Here is an 18399-nt window from a genome sequence, read left to right as displayed (position 1 = left end):
AGACAGATACTGAAAATCATGCCTACACTTCTACTTTGAGTTTGCAAAACTGTTTTATTAAATTGGTTTCCTGAACGAGTAGCGACCCATGGCCCGAAAAGGAATTTTTTTCTTTTTTATTTTTTTTTTTACTTTTTTTTTTTTTTGTAAGTTAGGAGTACTGGCTACTCTTCCAGAAGACTTAGGTTTGATTCCCAGCACCCACATAGCATCTGGAATTCCAATTCGAGAGACCCATTGACTTTTCTAGCCTCTGTGAGCATCAGAAATACATGTGGTACACAGATAATTTTTAAAGGAACATGTCTAGAAGGCTGAAGACGGATACAGACTATGTGAAAAAAAATAAAAATAAAGAAATCAGTTTCAGAACAGAACGAGACAAGAGCAGAAGAAAACAATGTTAATGGACACCCACCCCTACGGATATAATTTCTCACTCTTATGAAGACACCCTTTGTGCTGATGAAACAAAAGGCCATAAATCGAGTTCTTACACAGAAAACATAAGAACAGGGAAGCAACCACAGAGTGACAGAGTAAAAGCAAAAATAATCCCAGACTTCCTCAAAATCTAGAACTTGAGCTACAAATTTTCATTGTACAATGTATTGATGACTGACAGATGCGACACATATACATGCACACGCATCCACAGAGGCACATATGTGTAATTCATTCTGTGACTATGAATCCCAGTTCATTGTTCAAAGATCTGCTCATAGAGCTGGGGAGATGGTTCAGTCAGTAAGGTGACTGTCTTACAGGCAGGAGTCCCTGAGCTTGATCTCCATCATCCATATTTTTGAAAGCTGGATATGAGAGCATTTGGTTGAAATTCCAGCATGAGGGAGGTAAAGACAAGCGGGTTCCTAGGGATCACTGGCCAGCCATATTAGTCTAGTTAGTAAGACCTGACCAATGTGAGACTCTGTTAAAAAGAAAAGGTGGATGGTGACCGAGGAATGACACCCACAATTGTCCTCTGATCCCTTCACACATCACATGCATACACACATGTGTATACACCCACACACTCACCTGAACTACATACAGCATGCACAGAGAGACTAGATTTTGAAAAGCATGATTTAAAGTGGTAATCTGGAATGAAGAGGTAGTCTGTGGACCACTCTACAAAACATGCTTTCAATCCCTTTTCACCCCCTGCCCTGGTGCTTCTCAAACTGTAGTGAGCTTAAGAATCCCATTCGTGAAATCTTGAAACAGTGGAACTGAGGTTCTCTACCAGCTTCTGATTGGTGAGTATGGTGGGTACCTGGGAATCTGCCTTTCTATTGGCACCCAGATCGGAAGAAGGATACAGACATTTGCATTGCTGTGCCTCTCACACCCCTGCCATGGCTGGGGCTCTGTGGAAGTGCAAAGGTGGACATCAGGGTAGCAGTACTGGGAGCCACCGGGTCAGGTTCCAGAGCTCTGCCCCAACAGGCAACTTCCTGCGTAATCTCTGTGTTTGTAACTCAGAACACAAATTCCACGCTTTTCACTGTTGCCTGCATGGACACAAGACACTCTTGCGTCACCTGTCTTCCTGTTCCATGACTGCCCAGGGACAAGAACCACATTAGAATTTTCAGTATCATCCATTGTGGCCACTACTCCAAACCTGCATCCTGCCTTACGTCTGTCACTAGCTACATCCTAAAGCACAGCAATGACTGGGTGCCATTATCCCCCACTCATGTACAGCTCAGAACATGAGCAGAGGCTTCCAGAAGATGACAGCCTTCAAACTGGGAGACCTGAGTTCAAGAAATCGCAGTGTCAAATACTTGCTGTTGGAATACAGCAGTCTGAGTCTTAAATACATAGGATCTGAATGAAAAAGGAGGACCTGACTGTCCAAGGTATGGCTAACGAAAAGAGTTTTGTTGTAGACAGCCAGAGGCATCTGGAAGAGTCCAGAGCAGGGCGAGAAAGAAGTACACTAAACATGACCAGCAGACTGAACAGGCTTATGAGTGTGGGTAGTGGTGGTGGGGGAAAAGAGAGAGGGGCAAAAGAGGGGACCAGGGAGCCAAGAATGGAGGAGAAAGAGCAAGAGAAAAGAAAGAGAATAAGGACCAAGAAAGCCAGTTGCTGAAATGGCAGAGCTATATAGGAAAGGAAAACTGGGGGCAGGGAGACCCAACCTCTGGGCTACAAAGTTTTATTGTAGAGAGCTGGGAGAGAAAAGCAGAGAGGAGCTGGGTACTGAGCAGGCCAGTGGCCAGTGCGCTTTGGCATACTAATAGGCCACAGAGTTAGCCATTTGTGCTGAGTGTCTTTGGAACATCACAGGATCCACTACTTGGTGTTCATGCACTTGTGCTTGCATGTGTGCGTGTGTGTGTGTATGCATGTGTGTGTGCGTGTGTGTGTGTATGTGTGTGTGTGCATGTGTGTGTGCGTGTGTGTGTGTGCATGTGTGTGTGCGTGTGTGTGTGCATGTGTGTGTGCGTGTGTGTGTATGTGTGTGTGTGCATGTGTGTGTGCGTGTGTGTGCATGTGTGTGTATGTGTGTGTGCATGTGTGTGCCTCTGTGTGCGTGTGTGTGCGTGCCTGTGTGTGTGTGTGCCTCTGTGTGCATGTGTGCGTGCCTGTGCGTGTGCGTGTGCGTGTGCGTGTGTGTGATGGTGGGTGATGAACTGGAGGACAGGGGAATGAGGACTCTCAACCCTTCTCTCTGCCTTTTTCTCCCTATACATAAAGGAAAAAGGGGAAAAAGCTGTAGTGGCATTTCATTTGAACTTTAATAAATAAAGCCTGAAGACCAGAAAAGCAAAGCAGACAACCACTGGCTCTAACCTCGACCTAAGTCCGAAGTGGCGATCCTGCCTTCAGGATTCTCAGGTGAGACGAAGACTAAGAGCTGTCTCCTTCTGTTTTATATTCCTCTTTAGTTCTGGGGTTAAGGGTGTGCATGGCTTCCGTCTGGTTTCTATGGCAAGCTAGTGTAGCTGCTGAGCTTAAAGGTGTGTGTCATTGCTGCCTGGTCTGGAAGGCTGGCCAGTGTGGCTGTTTTACTTTTCTGATCCTCAGGCAAGCTTTATTAATTAAAATACAAATGAAATTCCACTCCAAAAGGCTTCTCTACCAAACAGCATTTCAGATACCTTCTGTTTTCTGGAAGACTGTGGGTCTCAGGACACAGGCTCTGAGAACTCAGTAGGTGCTTGGTCATACCTGCCCACACTGGGGTGGGGCCGACTGTGGTGAGGACCCCATGGTTGGGTCAGGACTCAAGTTTTGCTGGGAAATTATGTGTTTATCTTAGAACTAAACAGATCCCGTTACTCTGTTGCTAATCACTTCCACATCCGAGAATTTTCACACATTACAGAGACACACTTGTTTGCCAGGTAGAATAAAGAAGCCTTTTATAAACGGCACCACAGTCTGCAGATGCTGAGATGCAATCATGCTTTGCTGGGTGTTTTTAAAAGACGAAGCTTACAAACTTGAATTGCCTGCTAATTAATACTTGAATTAATAATTTGAGAGATCCATCTACATATTCTGTAGCTGTTGTCTATGGCCACTATCAATATGTCTAACTGACCATTTATTTTTAATTACATCAAGTTTACATATTTGCTGTCAGCATGGAATTCCCGTCTTGTGACTCCCCTCTATTAGTAATATTAAAAACAGATTTCTTTGTTTAAAAACAACAAAAAATATGTATATATAAGGCTTCTCTGGCCTGAAAAGAAAATACCCTGAGGCATTAGGATGAATTATTAATTTGTAACATCTGTGACTGGTTTATGTTACACTGGGAAAATCCCAAAAGGATACAGACAACAGAGGCTCGTTGACGCTGATGTCACATTCAAAGCCCCAGGGGACAGGAGGCAAGGCACGGTGTCCCCATAGCCTGTCCTTGATAAAATACTGAATGCTTCATGAGGATATGCTTAAACATTAATGACGTCATTTAGGTTTAGAATGAAATGGTCATTGCTTCCTTCTCAGCACATAGGAGTTTACATTGTTATGATTGACAGGGGCATGAATCTATCAACAATCAGAGCAGGCGGGGCCCCTGTCAATCAGAACAACTGAGAGCAGCTCTGCACGGGTGTCACCTCCAGCTATGATACTGCTACCAATCCCTACCTCCTCTTAACCTCAGAAAAGTCATTTGGTTTCAATGAAATGGGCCCCCAAGAGAGGGAGATATTTTTTTTTTTTTTTGCTCTGAATTGTAATCTCTGAAATCTGAAGAGGTTTTTCCTAAACTGAGTATCATCAAAACCCAAGGTACATTATAAAAGCATTATTCACAATAAGGCTTGACAACACGGCATAAAACCAGCCATCTGGGGATGCCAGGAATAAGCTTTGGAACATGCTCCAATCTGCTATGTGCCTCTAGATATTGAAAGGGGTAAAGCGCTCGATTGCAATCTCTCCCAATGTGTTTCCATGGCCCAGAATGAGTACAGCATGCTGCATGGTCTGGCTCCAGACACCTCCCCCACAGCACCAGAATGCCCTTTCTGTACCCTGTTTTCTAATTATGCCTCGCTGATTCCTTTATATTGTGAAAAGTCTGCAGGGATTGTGATGTTAATTGGAGAAAATCAAAGGCCTCTTGAGTAAGGCAGATTAGTTGTATAAAATGTACTAAAAAGATTAAAATATGTAAATCAAATTTCATCTTACCCATGCAAATCCAATTTCTTTTAGCAAGTTCCAAGGCTATCTAGCCCTTGCTGGTCCCTTAATTCAGGGGAAGTGGGCCAAAGAGTTCTCACAATCAAAACCTGCTCCTGGTCTCTGTAGGTTAGTGTCCTACCATCTTTTCCTCTTTCTTATTTATAGTACTAATAATATGATTAGATTCTAAAATCTTCTAGTGATATTTACTTGAAAATATCTTACCACTTCCAAGCAGTCAATGATCTTGGTTAGTTTATCTTCAGGTAAGTTCTTCAGCAAGGAAACACTTCGAAGTTAAAAAGAAACCTTAAATTAATTATCTGTTTTTTAATTAGGAAAAGTTTTGAGATAAAGTCTCACTATGTAATCCAGGTTACCCCTGAACTCATGATCCTCCTGCCTCAGCCCTCTAAGCCCTGGGATTACAGGCATGCAACACCATACCCAGCCTTTAATTAATTATGTCTTGAAAAACAAACATTGCATACAGTCACTAAAGTTTTACATTCACTTACTATTATAATGTGGTGCACTTCAGTTTTTCCAAAATAAGCATTTAAATAACTGAGAACCCATAAATAACAGAATTTCTTGACAATTGGAAATCAACCATATGCACTATACTATTTCAGGCATTTGCCATAGGTGCAAAAACGAAGGTACCAAGATCCTACAATGGGAATAATCCCATCCCATCAACTCTAGGGGAAACCCCGTACACATTGTGGTTGGTTTTCTAAGTGACTAACATTTGGAAAACTGTTTTTCATCTAAATCCTTGTAATTTAAGTATACACTGAACCTATGGGGGACATGGAAATTATTGGTGACAAATTCTTTGATTATTAATCTTACTGTACTGTATTTTTAAAAAATCAGTGTTTCCAGAGGTAGGTAACAGGAACATTTAAGTGCATACACCTGCACACAAATACACACACACACACAAATAAATACATACATACATACATACATAAAACACCATAATAATAACTAAAATTATTTTTTTAAAAAATAGTCTTTTGCTGGACTCTCTCAGACAATAAATGCTTTTCAAAGCCTGGTGAGCAAACTCAGATGAATTTTTAGATCTTTTATGCTATGGCTCGCTCCTTCGATACAGAAATAAAAGGAAAAAAAAGAAAATAACTCCATGCATAAGCAAATTTAATTTTTGGTATCTGCTGCCATTTGCTGCAAGGGAAATCTTTTGCTGCTTGCTTCAATATGTAGAAACTGCTTGAATTGGGGAAACTTAGGAAAATCATTACACTGGCAAATATTGACCTGTCTGTTTCTGTCACATGGTTACTCTCACCTTCTGAGGAAATTTCTGTACTCCTCATCCCTGGCTTGGGCTGTTCTCCTCATAATGTTCTGGAATACTTCTCTGTCGAGCGCCCACGTTTTAACATTGGTAATAGCTTTAGAAAATTTGAGAAAATAATACAACAGTGTTTAGCATCAGAAAAAGAAAACCCTCCAAAATGTTAGTCCAGTGACTATATATTCATTGGGAATGTATTATTTAAACATGCAAATGAGAGGAAATAATGAAAGAGTGGGTAATTTTACATCACTTCAGTTTTAAAATCTGCCAGGATTTGGAAGAGTGTACCAGGATTGATTTGGGTAGGATGATATTCAATTGCAATTTCCAGTTACACATGACATCCATAGGATGTGTTCCTGAGTCATGCTGGCCAGCCTGAAGCCAAGCCAGATACTAAAGAGTTCATAAGCAGGTACCTGGAAGTTAAAAGCCTTTGTATGCACAAAGATGTGAATGCGTGTCTTTTGACAATGCTTAGACACTGCTGCCTAAGAGCTAATTCCCACCCTGGAGAAAGTTCTTCTTAACCTGAATTATTCGTATCAAAGATCACATATGAATCTTTTTAATGCAATTATGTTTTTATGAATAAGAGTATATAGGGCAAAATGCCACAAGCTTGGCTTAGGAGACAACCTTAGATACCATAGTGATCCCACAGCGTCTCTTCTTACCTTTCACAGAGGCAGTACGGGTACAGTTGTACAAAATTGCCAGTTCCCCAAAAGTGGTCCACATTGGGATGGACGATAGCAACTTCTCTCCTTGGAACACCTCTAGTCTGCCCTCTGTCAAGTAGCATTTAAGAGAAACACAAATCATCAAAATCTACCTGGGTTTCATAGAGAAAAAAATAACCGGAAATCATACAAGGCATTCAGTTAAGCTATGTAGGAAGCTGATTATATCAGAGTGGGTGAAAGATCCAGCCTGGATCCAGACCTGCCATTTATTCACACGGAGCAGCTTTTCATCATGGAAGGTGGGGAGAATCACATGCATTACATGTAAACATGAGAATTAAGTGTTAATACAGGCAAGGAACTTAAAACAATATATAGCACAGGTTAAATGTTATGTAAATACTAACAATATTCATTCTGCCCAATGAAAAATGTAACTATTTCTCCCTTACCAGGAGCCCAACAATCAGTGTTTCTTAAAAACCCTGCACAGCTGTTTCAGTGAAGAAAGGAAAACTTGTCAGAGCCATAATGCCCTGGCTGCCAGTTCGAGTTACCTAGTGCTACAACTGGCTTGCATCAGTTGTTGACTGCGTAACCTTGGAAAAGTTATCCCATGGTCCTCTGCTGTCCACATCTATACCTGCTCAAAGCTGGGGCAGAGAAAACAGAGCACTGAGCATACTTCCTATGGTTGCTTTGCCCTGGAAACCTTCTTTTCTTTCATCTTTAAATGAAACTTTGTCTAAAAAAATCATAAGCAAAAATATCTAAATTTTTAAAGGAAGAAAAATTGGGGAAGCAATGTCAACCTTTCGTTCTCCTGCTCTCAAATAGCTTAGATCACTACGTCATCCACTCAACTCAACAAACCTGATGTAAGAGTGGATATTATTCCAGAAACCATTCGTTATAAGTGCCAAACAAGAGAAACACAGATATTTGCTAGGGCAGAACTATATTCTGGGAAGAAAAAGGTCTTTTCTTTTGGTTCTAAATTCCACAGATTAGATATGCAGTTCAATGACTTCTTATCACAGCTAATTCTAACTCCATCAGAACCACTTAGTGGAGCTATCTTGTTGATATCCTGAATCTTCATTCATGTCAAGGTTCTTTGCTTAATTGGTTATAGCTCATGGGATTTGAATAATACTGAAGGATTATATGGAATATCAAGAGTTTAAGATAACTATGCTGTACTATTTGATATTCATGCTGTATTTTTATAAAGGAGAGAATTTTAATTATCAAATTAATTTGCTCAGGCAGATAATTAAGCCAGGCAATTCAGTCCTTAAATGTTACCATAATTAATTCAAATAAGAAACCAACTAATTTTCACTTCCATGTGGGCTATGTGTCTCAAAGGCTGCAGTAATGTCTCTAGCCAAGACTTTGATCAGAATTACTGACAAGGAACAGATGGGCTGGAGTGAGGTGCTTGTCCTCTCTTAGCAGGTTCCATAAATATTTGTTGACTTAATGACCTGTCTTCTCCTGTCAGAAAGATGTTGTGTTGCCAAAACCGATATGAAACAGCCAAGAAAAAAGGTTGTAAGAAGAAAGTATTACCTGTGAGTCACCTATCCCTCTAAAATTTGAACTTCTGTAATGCAAAGGACACTCACTGTCAATAGGACAAAACAGTAGCCTACACAGTGGGAAAAAAATCTTCAACAACCCCACATCTGAGAGAAGGCTGATCTCCAAAACATATAAAGAACTTAAGAAATTAGACATCAAAATATCAAATAGTTCAATTAAAAAAAGGATACAGACCTAAAACAGAATTCTCAATAGTAGAATCTCAAGTGGCATAGAAACACATAAAAAAAATGCTCATCGTCCTTAGCCATCAGGGAAATTCAAATCAAAACGACTATGTGATTCTATCTTATACCTGTAAGAATGGCTAAGATCAAAAACACAAGTGATAGCTTATGCTGGAGAGGATGTAGTGTAAGGGGGACACTCCATTGCTGGTGGGAGTACAAACTTGTACATCTAGTTTGGAAATCAATATGGTGGATTCTCAGAAAATTGGGACTCAATCTCACTCAAGACCCAACTATACCAATCTTGGACATATACCCAAAGGATGCTCAATCATACCACAAAGACACTTGCTCAACTATGTTTATAACAGCTTTATTTGTGATAGCCAGAACCTGGAAATAACCTAGATGCCCCTCAGTAAAAGAATGGATAAAGAAAATATGGTGATTTACACAATGAGGGACTATTCTACTGTTAAAAACAATGACATCAAGAAATTTGAAACAAAAGGATGTAATTAGAAAAAAAAATCATCCTGAGTGAGGTAACCAACACCCAGAAAGACATAGTATGTAGTCACTTATAAGTGGCTATTAGCTATAAAGTAAAGGATAACCTTGCTACAAACCACAGACTCGGAGAAGCTAGGGAACAAGGAGGACCCAAGGGAGGACTTATGACTCTCTCCAGGAAAGGGAAATAGAAAAGATCTCCTGGTTTGGGTGGGGGCGGGTGGGGCTGGGAATTTGAGGGACTGAGTTGGGGGATGGGTGGAAGGGGAGAGTACTGAAAGAGATGACTGGGAAGGGAGAGGACATTTCAGGGTCAGGTAGAAAACTGGTGCAAGGGAAACTCCCGCGAATCTGTAAAAATGACCCCGCTAAGACTCCTATCAATAATGGATACATAACTGGCCATCTCCTGTCATCAGATTGGTGACTACCCCAATTGTCATTAGAGAGCCTTCATCCAGTAACTGATGGACATTGATGAGGAGACTCGCAGCCAAACGTTAGGCAGACCTCAGGGAATCCTCCTGAAGAGAGGAAGGGAGGATTGCAGGAGCCAGAGGAGTTAAGGACATCACAAGAAAACCCATAGTCACCTAACCTGGCTCATAGGAACTCACAGAGTCTGAAGCAACAACCAGGAATCCTGCATGGGACTAACCTAAGCCGTCTACATATAGGTGACAGTTGTGTAGCTTGGTCTACTTGTGGGACTCCTGGCAATTCCTGTCCCTAGTGCTTTGGCTGGCTCTTCATCATCCTAGATTGCCTTGCCCAGACTGAATACAAAGGGAAGTGCTTACTCTTACCACTTGATATGCCACCAAGCTTTGCTTATATTCATGGGAGGCCTGCCCCTTTCTTTACAGAAACAGAAGAGGAATGGTTTGAAATGAGAGGAGGGAGGGGAAAATGCAGTCAGAATGTAAGATAAATTTTAATTAAATTTTAAAAAGGCCAAAATCAGCAAAAACATTTCATATAAGAACTCAAAAAAATGTGTGAAACTAACCTGCCAGCACAAAGATGTGGTTGCCCGGCTCTCCTTGCTTGATGATGTAGCTGCCCTGTGGGTAGCTCCTCCCGTACATGCATTCCACCATGTCTTTGATCTGCTGGGGGTCCAGTCTCTTCAGAAACTGGTTCTTATTGAGGGCGTCTGTGATGAGCTTTTTCTCACTGTTGGGGCAATAACAGAAGTAATGAAAAGCATGAATGATTCATGTCATTCTGGGTTTTGATATTATGATCTACAAGCTTATAAATTTTTTTGCAGAGACATATTTGTTTTTTGATCTCATCAAAAACTGCACCTATAGGATAACCATATATTATGCATCAAACCCTTAAAAATGTCTGAAATATTTTACTGGTAGTAATTATGATATCAATTTAATTATCATTTATACTCCTATCTCTCAATGGAAATTCTCATGCCATGCAGCTGTCATATGGGAGCAGATCTAGAAAACAGGAAGAAGTTGCATTTGTGAGATTACAAAGCAGTACCCTTTATGGATGCACATATGCATCCCTTCTTTGCTGCACACATGCACATACAGTGCAGGGGTAGTGTTCTTCTATATCTTATTTAATCCTATATCCCGTAAAATAGCTACTATTCCCATGTTTTATGAAGAAGCAGAATGAGAGGTAGGAAGAAATTTACTCCTCCATAGACTTAAATCCGAGCCTGTGAATCTGCCATCTATGACACTTCCTTCTATCCCACTTCCTCTTCCAGGGTTAAAGGCAGCCCCTCCTTAGGTTTGATTGACATGGGGGTGGGGTGCAAATCTGGGTTTGCCTGTTTTTTTTTTTTTTTCTCTTTTTTCTAGGCATGTCTAGCCTGGAGAGAAACTTCATTTCCAGAGACACACCCTGCACTGCTCAGATTCAAGTCCTACTTATTGTCAATCCTAGAATCCTCTGCCTTCTGTCGGAAAAGCAGCAGCTCAAAACAGTTCCTCAAGTGCCATGTGTTTCAAATGATTTAATTAGCATACCCCGTTGATGATACAAAGTATTGATCTTGAGGAAAAGCTGATGCATGAGCTGTCGGAGCTTTTACACAGTCCATTTACTGTCAGTGGGATTTTAAATCAGTTTTTCTGCATCATTCATTCAAATGCCCTTTAACGGTAGATTATTATTTTTAATTTTGAAACTAGCAACCTTTTTCTATACAAATGATTTTCAAACACAAGCTAAGTCTTCCTAAAAAGACTAACTTCACTCATGACCTCATCCACGGGAAGAAAACAGATGATCTCCTATGTAGGAACCCTCCCTTCTTAGAGTGTCTCCCTCATCCATAGAGACATCCAAACCCAGGGACCACCTTAAGAACTCCCTCCTCTTCCATCTAAACCATCATAGAACCTTGTCAGTTCTATTTTAAATGTAAAAATTGCTTGTTTAATATAAGTATCACACAGCTAGAATAAAATATGCACTCAAGCAGACTCCTGCTCAGATCCAAACTCTGTCCATTTCAGTCAACTTATGGACAGTAACAAGGGCTATGCTGAAGCCCTGGATCTTCACATATGCATAGTGAGAAGGGACATTCTGAAATCCTGGATTTTCATGTATGTACAGTGAGAAGGGCCATTCTGAAGCCCTGGGTCTTCATGTAGGATTTTATGCCTTCAGTAGCAATTATGAAAAACCAAGTGAGCAATGAAACTAGAGAAACAATTAGCTTTATAGCCTATTCCATAGCTCATGTGTCCTTTATCTGCATTCCCTTCTTCCTTGTCACCTAAATGCTTCACTGTGGTCACACATAGTTCATTTGCATATATACATGCATGCATTATAGGCTGGTCCATGAATGAGGGAGAATGTGCAAGTTAATTTTCTTTGGGGGATTGAGTGACCTTACTTATACATCAAGCCCTTGCATTTTCTGCAAAGTTGTGATTTCATCTTTCTTGAAAGCTGAGGCATATTCTAATATATATAATTGTTATATATTTAATATAATTCTTATTATTCATTCATCTACTGATGGACATCTAGCTATGTGGATTCTGTTACAAAAGAACCACTGTTGTTCTTTTAACTTTTAGGTGGCAATGATGTCACCACCATCTAAGAACAAGTTACAGCACTGGACAAAGTAAACAGCTTTCTCTTCTGAGATTTCAGCTTCTTGGGACTTCTCCTTGCAGCGCATCCTGCACTATATTACAAAAATAATCTTGCTAGAAAAAATGATTGAATGTTTCAGTCTGGTCTGAACTCTCCTTTATCCACAAGCATAAAAGTCCCCCCAGCTGGTATATACTGAGAGCATACTTTAGCTAGGCATCCTTTTTGGCTCAAGTGCTAGATAGGAACAGTGTCCAAAGGCTCAAGCACCAGTAAACTTTCATTGCCCATGTAGCATTGCAGTATTGTTTCCTCAGTGCCCACAAACCCCGGTCTCCCACCGTACATTTTTAAGAACACATTAAAGTGCCCGAATTTAAGAAAATTTGAAAGTTCACAAAAGTCTAGCAGTAAACAATTATCTTTGAGGCAGTGTTTCAAAATATCATTTTAAATCATTTATCTGTATGTTGACTTCTGTTTACATTCTATAGAACTGCTATGAAAACCGTTTGTCCGTGGAGGAAATCAATATTCTAAAGTGTACTATTTGCTGTTTTTACAACATAGGTCATTTCCTGAACAAACCCTTTAATGAAGAAGGATTGTTATTGTCTCATAGTTCTGTCAGCTTTACCTTAAAAAGAGGAACATGTTTTCTCCTCCAGTGTGGCTTAGTTTCTCCTCACCTCAAGCTACTCATAACATATTCATCAACCAAAAAACAAAGCCTCTAATGTCCTGAGTGGATGCAGATTTCACACGAAGCTTCCTTTCTACTCGCAGGATGCTTGGATTTGTGCCAACTGCACTGGACAACTTCTTTTTCAAACACTTACACAGGACACATGTAACAGGCATCAAGAATATAAACAGAATGGAGAGGTGGCTCCGTTGGCAAAGGGTTTATGATGCAAATCAAACAGACCTGAGTTCAGATCCCACTAATCAGGTAAAAGCCAGATGGGGTGGTATGTGTCCTTAACCACAGTGAGGGGGTGGGGGAGCCAGGCGAATCTAATTGGTAGCTAATTTGTCAGCCAGCCTAGAAGAATTGATGAGCTCCAGGTTCAAAAGAAATCCTGTCTCCAAACAAAGAATAGAAGTAGAGAGTGACTAAGGAAGACACCTAACACCAGCTTCTGATTTCTACTTGTATATGCACACACAAATACAAACATACACAAACATCACACACACTCATGAATATAAACTTTTCACTTCAATGCATACCAGCTAATTATCAGCACAACTTTCTCTGGTTCCACAAAGCAACAACAGAAGATGATAGGTGACTAATAGACAGACATACAGATAGACAGACAGATGACAGAAGACAGATCCATCTGTTGAGACTTCTAGAGGCATGCAAACGGAACAGGGACTCCACAGGAAGGGTCTCTCGGTGCAGCAAAGCTTTCCACTTCACGGAAGACAGGAGGCGGAGGACATAGCCTTCCTACGACTCTGTTTGATCTCAGTGAATGCTCAGAAGAAAGAGAATCAGCTGGACACAGACTAAAACATCTTACACATTGAACAAAACCAACCTTTCCTCCTTTACGCTGTTTATCTCAGGTAGTTTTGTAATAGACATGAAAACTCAATGTACTATTAGAATTTTTTATTGTTGTGATAAAAATGATCAAAATCAACGAGGATGGGAAGGGCTTATTTTATCTTACAGCTTGTAGTCCATCATTTAGGGAAGTCAGGGCAGGAAGCTGGAGGCAGGAGCTGGAACACTGACTGTGGAAGACTGCTGGTGACAGGCTGTTTCATCATGGCTTGCTCAGCCTACTTTCTCATACGTCTCAGGACTATCTACCTGGGGATGACACTGTTCACAGTGAGCTAGGCCCTCCAGTACCAGTCACTAATTGAGAAAATGCACCACAAGCTTGCCCACAATCAAGCTGGTGAGAGCATTTTCTCCATTGAGTTTCCTTCTTCCCAATCTACCTTGCATCTAGGTGACATAAAACTAGCCAGCTACAACTAGCCAAACTTCAACTACAACAATCATATTGCTATTAGTCACCTATGACAATCATATTTGATACTGCCATTAAATCAATTAAAAGATACCATGGACGGGCTCACTGTGAGCCTTGTCAGTTTGGTTGCTCACCTTCCTGGACTTAGGGGGAGCTGGGAGAACCTTGGAATTAACATAGTGAAGGGAACCCTGATGGCTCTTTGTCTTGGAGAGGGGAGGAGTGGGGGTATGGGTGGAAGGGAGGGGAGGGAAGCGGGAGGAGGAGGGGAGGAGATGGAAAATTTTAATAAAAAAAATGAGAAAAAAAAGATACCAAGCCATAGAAAAGATGCACTATAAACTCCAGACCAAATACAATTAAAATTATGTGTATGGTATCAGATAGATGGTTCAGTGGATAAAAGTGCTGAGTTTAATTCCAGCAACCAAGGTGGAAACAGAGAACTGAGCCCTGAAGTTGTCTTCCAACCTTCACATTAATGTTGCACCCACATTCACATACATCCTATACATATACACATTACACACACATGCACATATCACACACACACATACACACATCACACACATATCACACACACATCATACACACAATACTACTAATTATGTATAAATTTTTTTTAAAATTATATCTAAGCCCACCACAGTTAAATTGCTGAAAACAAAATAAAAACAGAAGAGTTAATAAAGCAGCAAGATAAGAGACACATAACCTTCAAATGACCAACAAGAGGACTAATTCACTCTTCAGCAGAAATAATGGAAGCCAAAGCACAATAGGGAAACTCCAAAGTGCTCCACAGAGCCCATTTCAATATCTCTACTCTGAGCACTGCTTTCAAAAATGAAAGCAAAATGAACACATTTTCAAAATATTTTTCCATTGGTAACAGATCCCTAATAGTGGATAACTCCAGACTGAAGGGACGTGATCCCAGATGAGAACCAGCAGATGTTACCGGGAAGGCGGAGCCACAGAGGAAGTGAGTGTGGGGGTGACAGAAGGAAAACGGCCTTTATAAAAGAGTGACACCTTGTGGAGCATGAAACACAGAAGAAATACATGAAACAGCCAAGACATGGAGATGGAAAATCAATGATGTCAGCATAAGAGAAGGCCCAGAAATTGATAAAAGTCTAACGTGAAGCACGCCTAAGTTAATGAGGCATGCTATAATTTAGAGCGTTTCCTACAAGATTAATCAGAGAATGTTTAAATAAAATACTAAAATCATGCAATAAAATATATGTTTAACTAATGCAAGACAATGACCAGATGAGATAGCAGGTTAGCCAGGATTGTCAAACTGATAGCCGGACAAAACCACCAGGCACGCTATGCATAAAACAGATGCTTCAAAGGAAAGGGATAGGGAATGGGAGAATGGGTGATACGATCGACCAGCTGAAGGGAACTGGTGCTGTTTACTGATGAGAGCACCAGGGGTCAGTCAACATGCTACACAGGCATGCACCTAGGAAGACGCTACCGAAGTCTATAAAGTGAGAACAAAATTCAAAGCAGAAGTTGACAAATTTTCTACAATAATATTAGGGTATTTTTAACACATCCCTCTAAATAACAAAGCAAGTAGACACAGTAGTTAGATGCCATATCTAAACAATTGATTATCAGAGTTTAAGTTCTAGATTTGACCAATATTTTAACAGTCTTTATTTAGAAAGTTTGAAAAAGCACACTCTTCTTCACCAACCTTCATGAAAACTGGTCGGTCACATGTTAAACCATAGAAAAACCTCAGAGCTTTGAAAAAATGAATACCTCAGTCAAAGATGTTAAATGTAAAAATACTCTGGTATAAAACATCCAGGAAATCTGGAACACTATGGAAAGACCAAATCTAAGTATAATAGGAATAGACAAAAGATTAAAAAAAAACAGAAAATATTTTCGACAAAATCACAGAAGAAAACTTCCCTAACCTAAAGAAGGAGATGCCTATCAAGGTACAAGAAATACACAGAGAATCAAATAGACCAGATCAGAAAAGAAAATCCTTGCAGACAACAATCAAAAACTTCGCCATAGAGAAGAAAGAAAGAAACTGGAGAAGATATCAGAAGATGGAAAGCTCTCCCATCCTCATGGATTAGTAGAATCCATACGGTAAAAATAGCCATCCTACCAAAAGAAATCTGCAAATTCAGTGCAATCCCCATCAAAATCCCAACACACGCAACACAGATCTTAAAAGGACAATTTTCAGCTTCATGTGGAGACACAAAAACTCCGCAATGGCTAAAACAATCCTGAATAATAAAGGAGCTGCTGAAGATGTCCTCACCCCTAACTTCAAGCTGCACTACAGAGCTATAGCAATAAAAACAGCATGGTATTGGCACAAAAACAGACACATTGATCAATGGAATCTAACTGAAGACCCAGACAAAAATCCACACACCTATGGACATATCTGTTTTCATACACACACACACACACACACACACACACACACACACACACACACACAGGAAAAGACAGCATCTCCCAAAAGTAGTGCTGGTCAGACTGGATGGTTGCATGTGGAAGAATGCAATTAGATGCATAGCTATCACCTTGCACAAAACTCTACTCTAAATGGATCAAAACCTCAACATAAGGCCAGATACACTGAACATGATAGAAGAGAAAGTGGGGATAGTCTTTAACCATTGGCACAGGAAAAGACTTTCTGAACAGAACACTGTTAGCACGGGCACTAAGGTAACTGGTAATGTTCTGTGGCAGACTGCGGTGCCACTGGCAATTGGACCAGAATTTATCCCTAGAGCATGAACTGGCTTTTTGAAGCCTATTCCCTATGGTGGGGGGATACCTTGCTCAGCCTCAATACAGGGGGGGGGGAGTGGGGCTTGCTCTTGCTTCAACATGATGTGCCAGACATTGTTGACTCCCCATGGGAAGCCTTACCCTTTTTGAGGAGTAGATGGGGGTTTGGGTGTGGGGAAGGTGGGGGTACAGGAGAAGGGGAGGGAGCAGAAACTGTGGTTGGTGTGAAAAATGCAAAAAAAAAGCTTTTAAAATAATAAAATATAAAAGCGTAAATCAATGAAGTATAAAATATACATTCATCAGAAAGCAAATGTCGTAAAAGCCATTTCTTTGAAAAGACTAATAAAATGAAAAGCATTCACTAAAGATAAGCATGAAGGAAGGAAGAAAAACATTTTGTTTAATGATATGTAAGAACTGTCAACAAAATAAACCTAAAATTAATAAAAAGTTGTTTTGTACATCATTCTGTAAACAAGTAAGCATGTAGCTGTTCAATAATTACCATGTAAATTATCATTTTCATCACAAGCACGCATACACATACACATACAAACACACCAGAGACAAATGATGTTTAAGAAATGAGTAACAAACACAAATTTCCAGATCCCTATGATCCTGCTCTGTCCTCACATTCCCACTTCTCGCCACACCAAGAACCTCGCCCACTGTTGTCACCAGCATGCTCCCAATCCTAGCTCTGTATACCAACTCCTCTTCCATTGTTGTGATTAAGCACCATGACCAAAGCAAATCACGGAAGAGTGAATTCAGCTTATGGTTCCATGGGGTTAGAACAAATGTGGCAGCAGGCAGTGCAAGCAAGAGACTGAGAGATGGCATCTGTAAACGCAGCCTTGAAGCACAGAGAAAACTAGAGCTGGGTAGGCTATAAACTCTCAAAGTCCACTCCCAGTGCCTAACTTCCTCCAGGAAGTCTATACCCCATTATCAAAAAGTGCCAATGTCAGATCAAACATTTTAATCTATCTTAAACATGCTTAACATTCTGGTGTATGAAGCTAAAAGCCTATGAATCACAACACTGACCAGCTTGTCAACATAGTCATCCTCAAGGGTTTAATAATGGTACTTATATCCAGGGGTAGCAAACAGCTGTCTACTTAGATGTAAGGCCATATCGATGGGAGGTAATTTATGACTGGTACTGTAAACCTAGCCAACTAAACATGGCAGAGAGGCCATATACACTAGATGGGAACTCACTACTACCATTTACCTAAAGCAAAATTATTTCTCACTGCATGCTTAATACTTACTCTTCTGCCACAGATAAGTCTAGATTTTACCCTCTCGTCGAAGAAGCTCCAAATTTAGTACATCTGTAATGCAACCTCTACACCTAAAGCTTAGAAAGCTCGTGAAAAAATGATTGGAAAGATGGCAGAAGCCAGAAGACCAGAATATGCTCCTAGGTAGAGCCTTTTGGACATGAAAGGGAAGTTGTAGCCATGGAATGATAATGATATGGCTGCCTAAACAAAGCCTGCACAATGATGACACCATGTGAC

At 40.4% G+C, this 18399-nt stretch overlaps 1 protein-coding gene across 1 annotated transcript in view; it reads right to left on the bottom strand.

Moving 5' to 3' along the window:
- The window catches only part of Prkg2 (protein kinase cGMP-dependent 2), a 98212-nt gene that overhangs the window by 53653 nt on the left and 26160 nt on the right, over positions 1–18399 (bottom strand). Inside the window, exons 3-6 of the mRNA XM_038334406.1 lie at positions 9988–10154; positions 6679–6792; positions 5990–6095; positions 4894–4957 (exon numbers count right to left, since the gene is read on the bottom strand). Coding sequence (XP_038190334.1) covers positions 4894–4957; positions 5990–6095; positions 6679–6792; positions 9988–10154 — 451 coding nt within the window. The remainder of the gene's footprint in view (positions 1–4893; positions 4958–5989; positions 6096–6678; positions 6793–9987; positions 10155–18399) is intronic.

Source organism: Arvicola amphibius, chromosome 1, assembly GCF_903992535.2.
Source record: "Arvicola amphibius chromosome 1, mArvAmp1.2, whole genome shotgun sequence".
Taxonomy (NCBI): Eukaryota; Metazoa; Chordata; class Mammalia; order Rodentia; family Cricetidae; genus Arvicola; species Arvicola amphibius.
The sequence above is the reverse complement of the archived record's forward strand: the minus strand, read 5'-3'. Positions and strand labels throughout refer to the sequence as shown.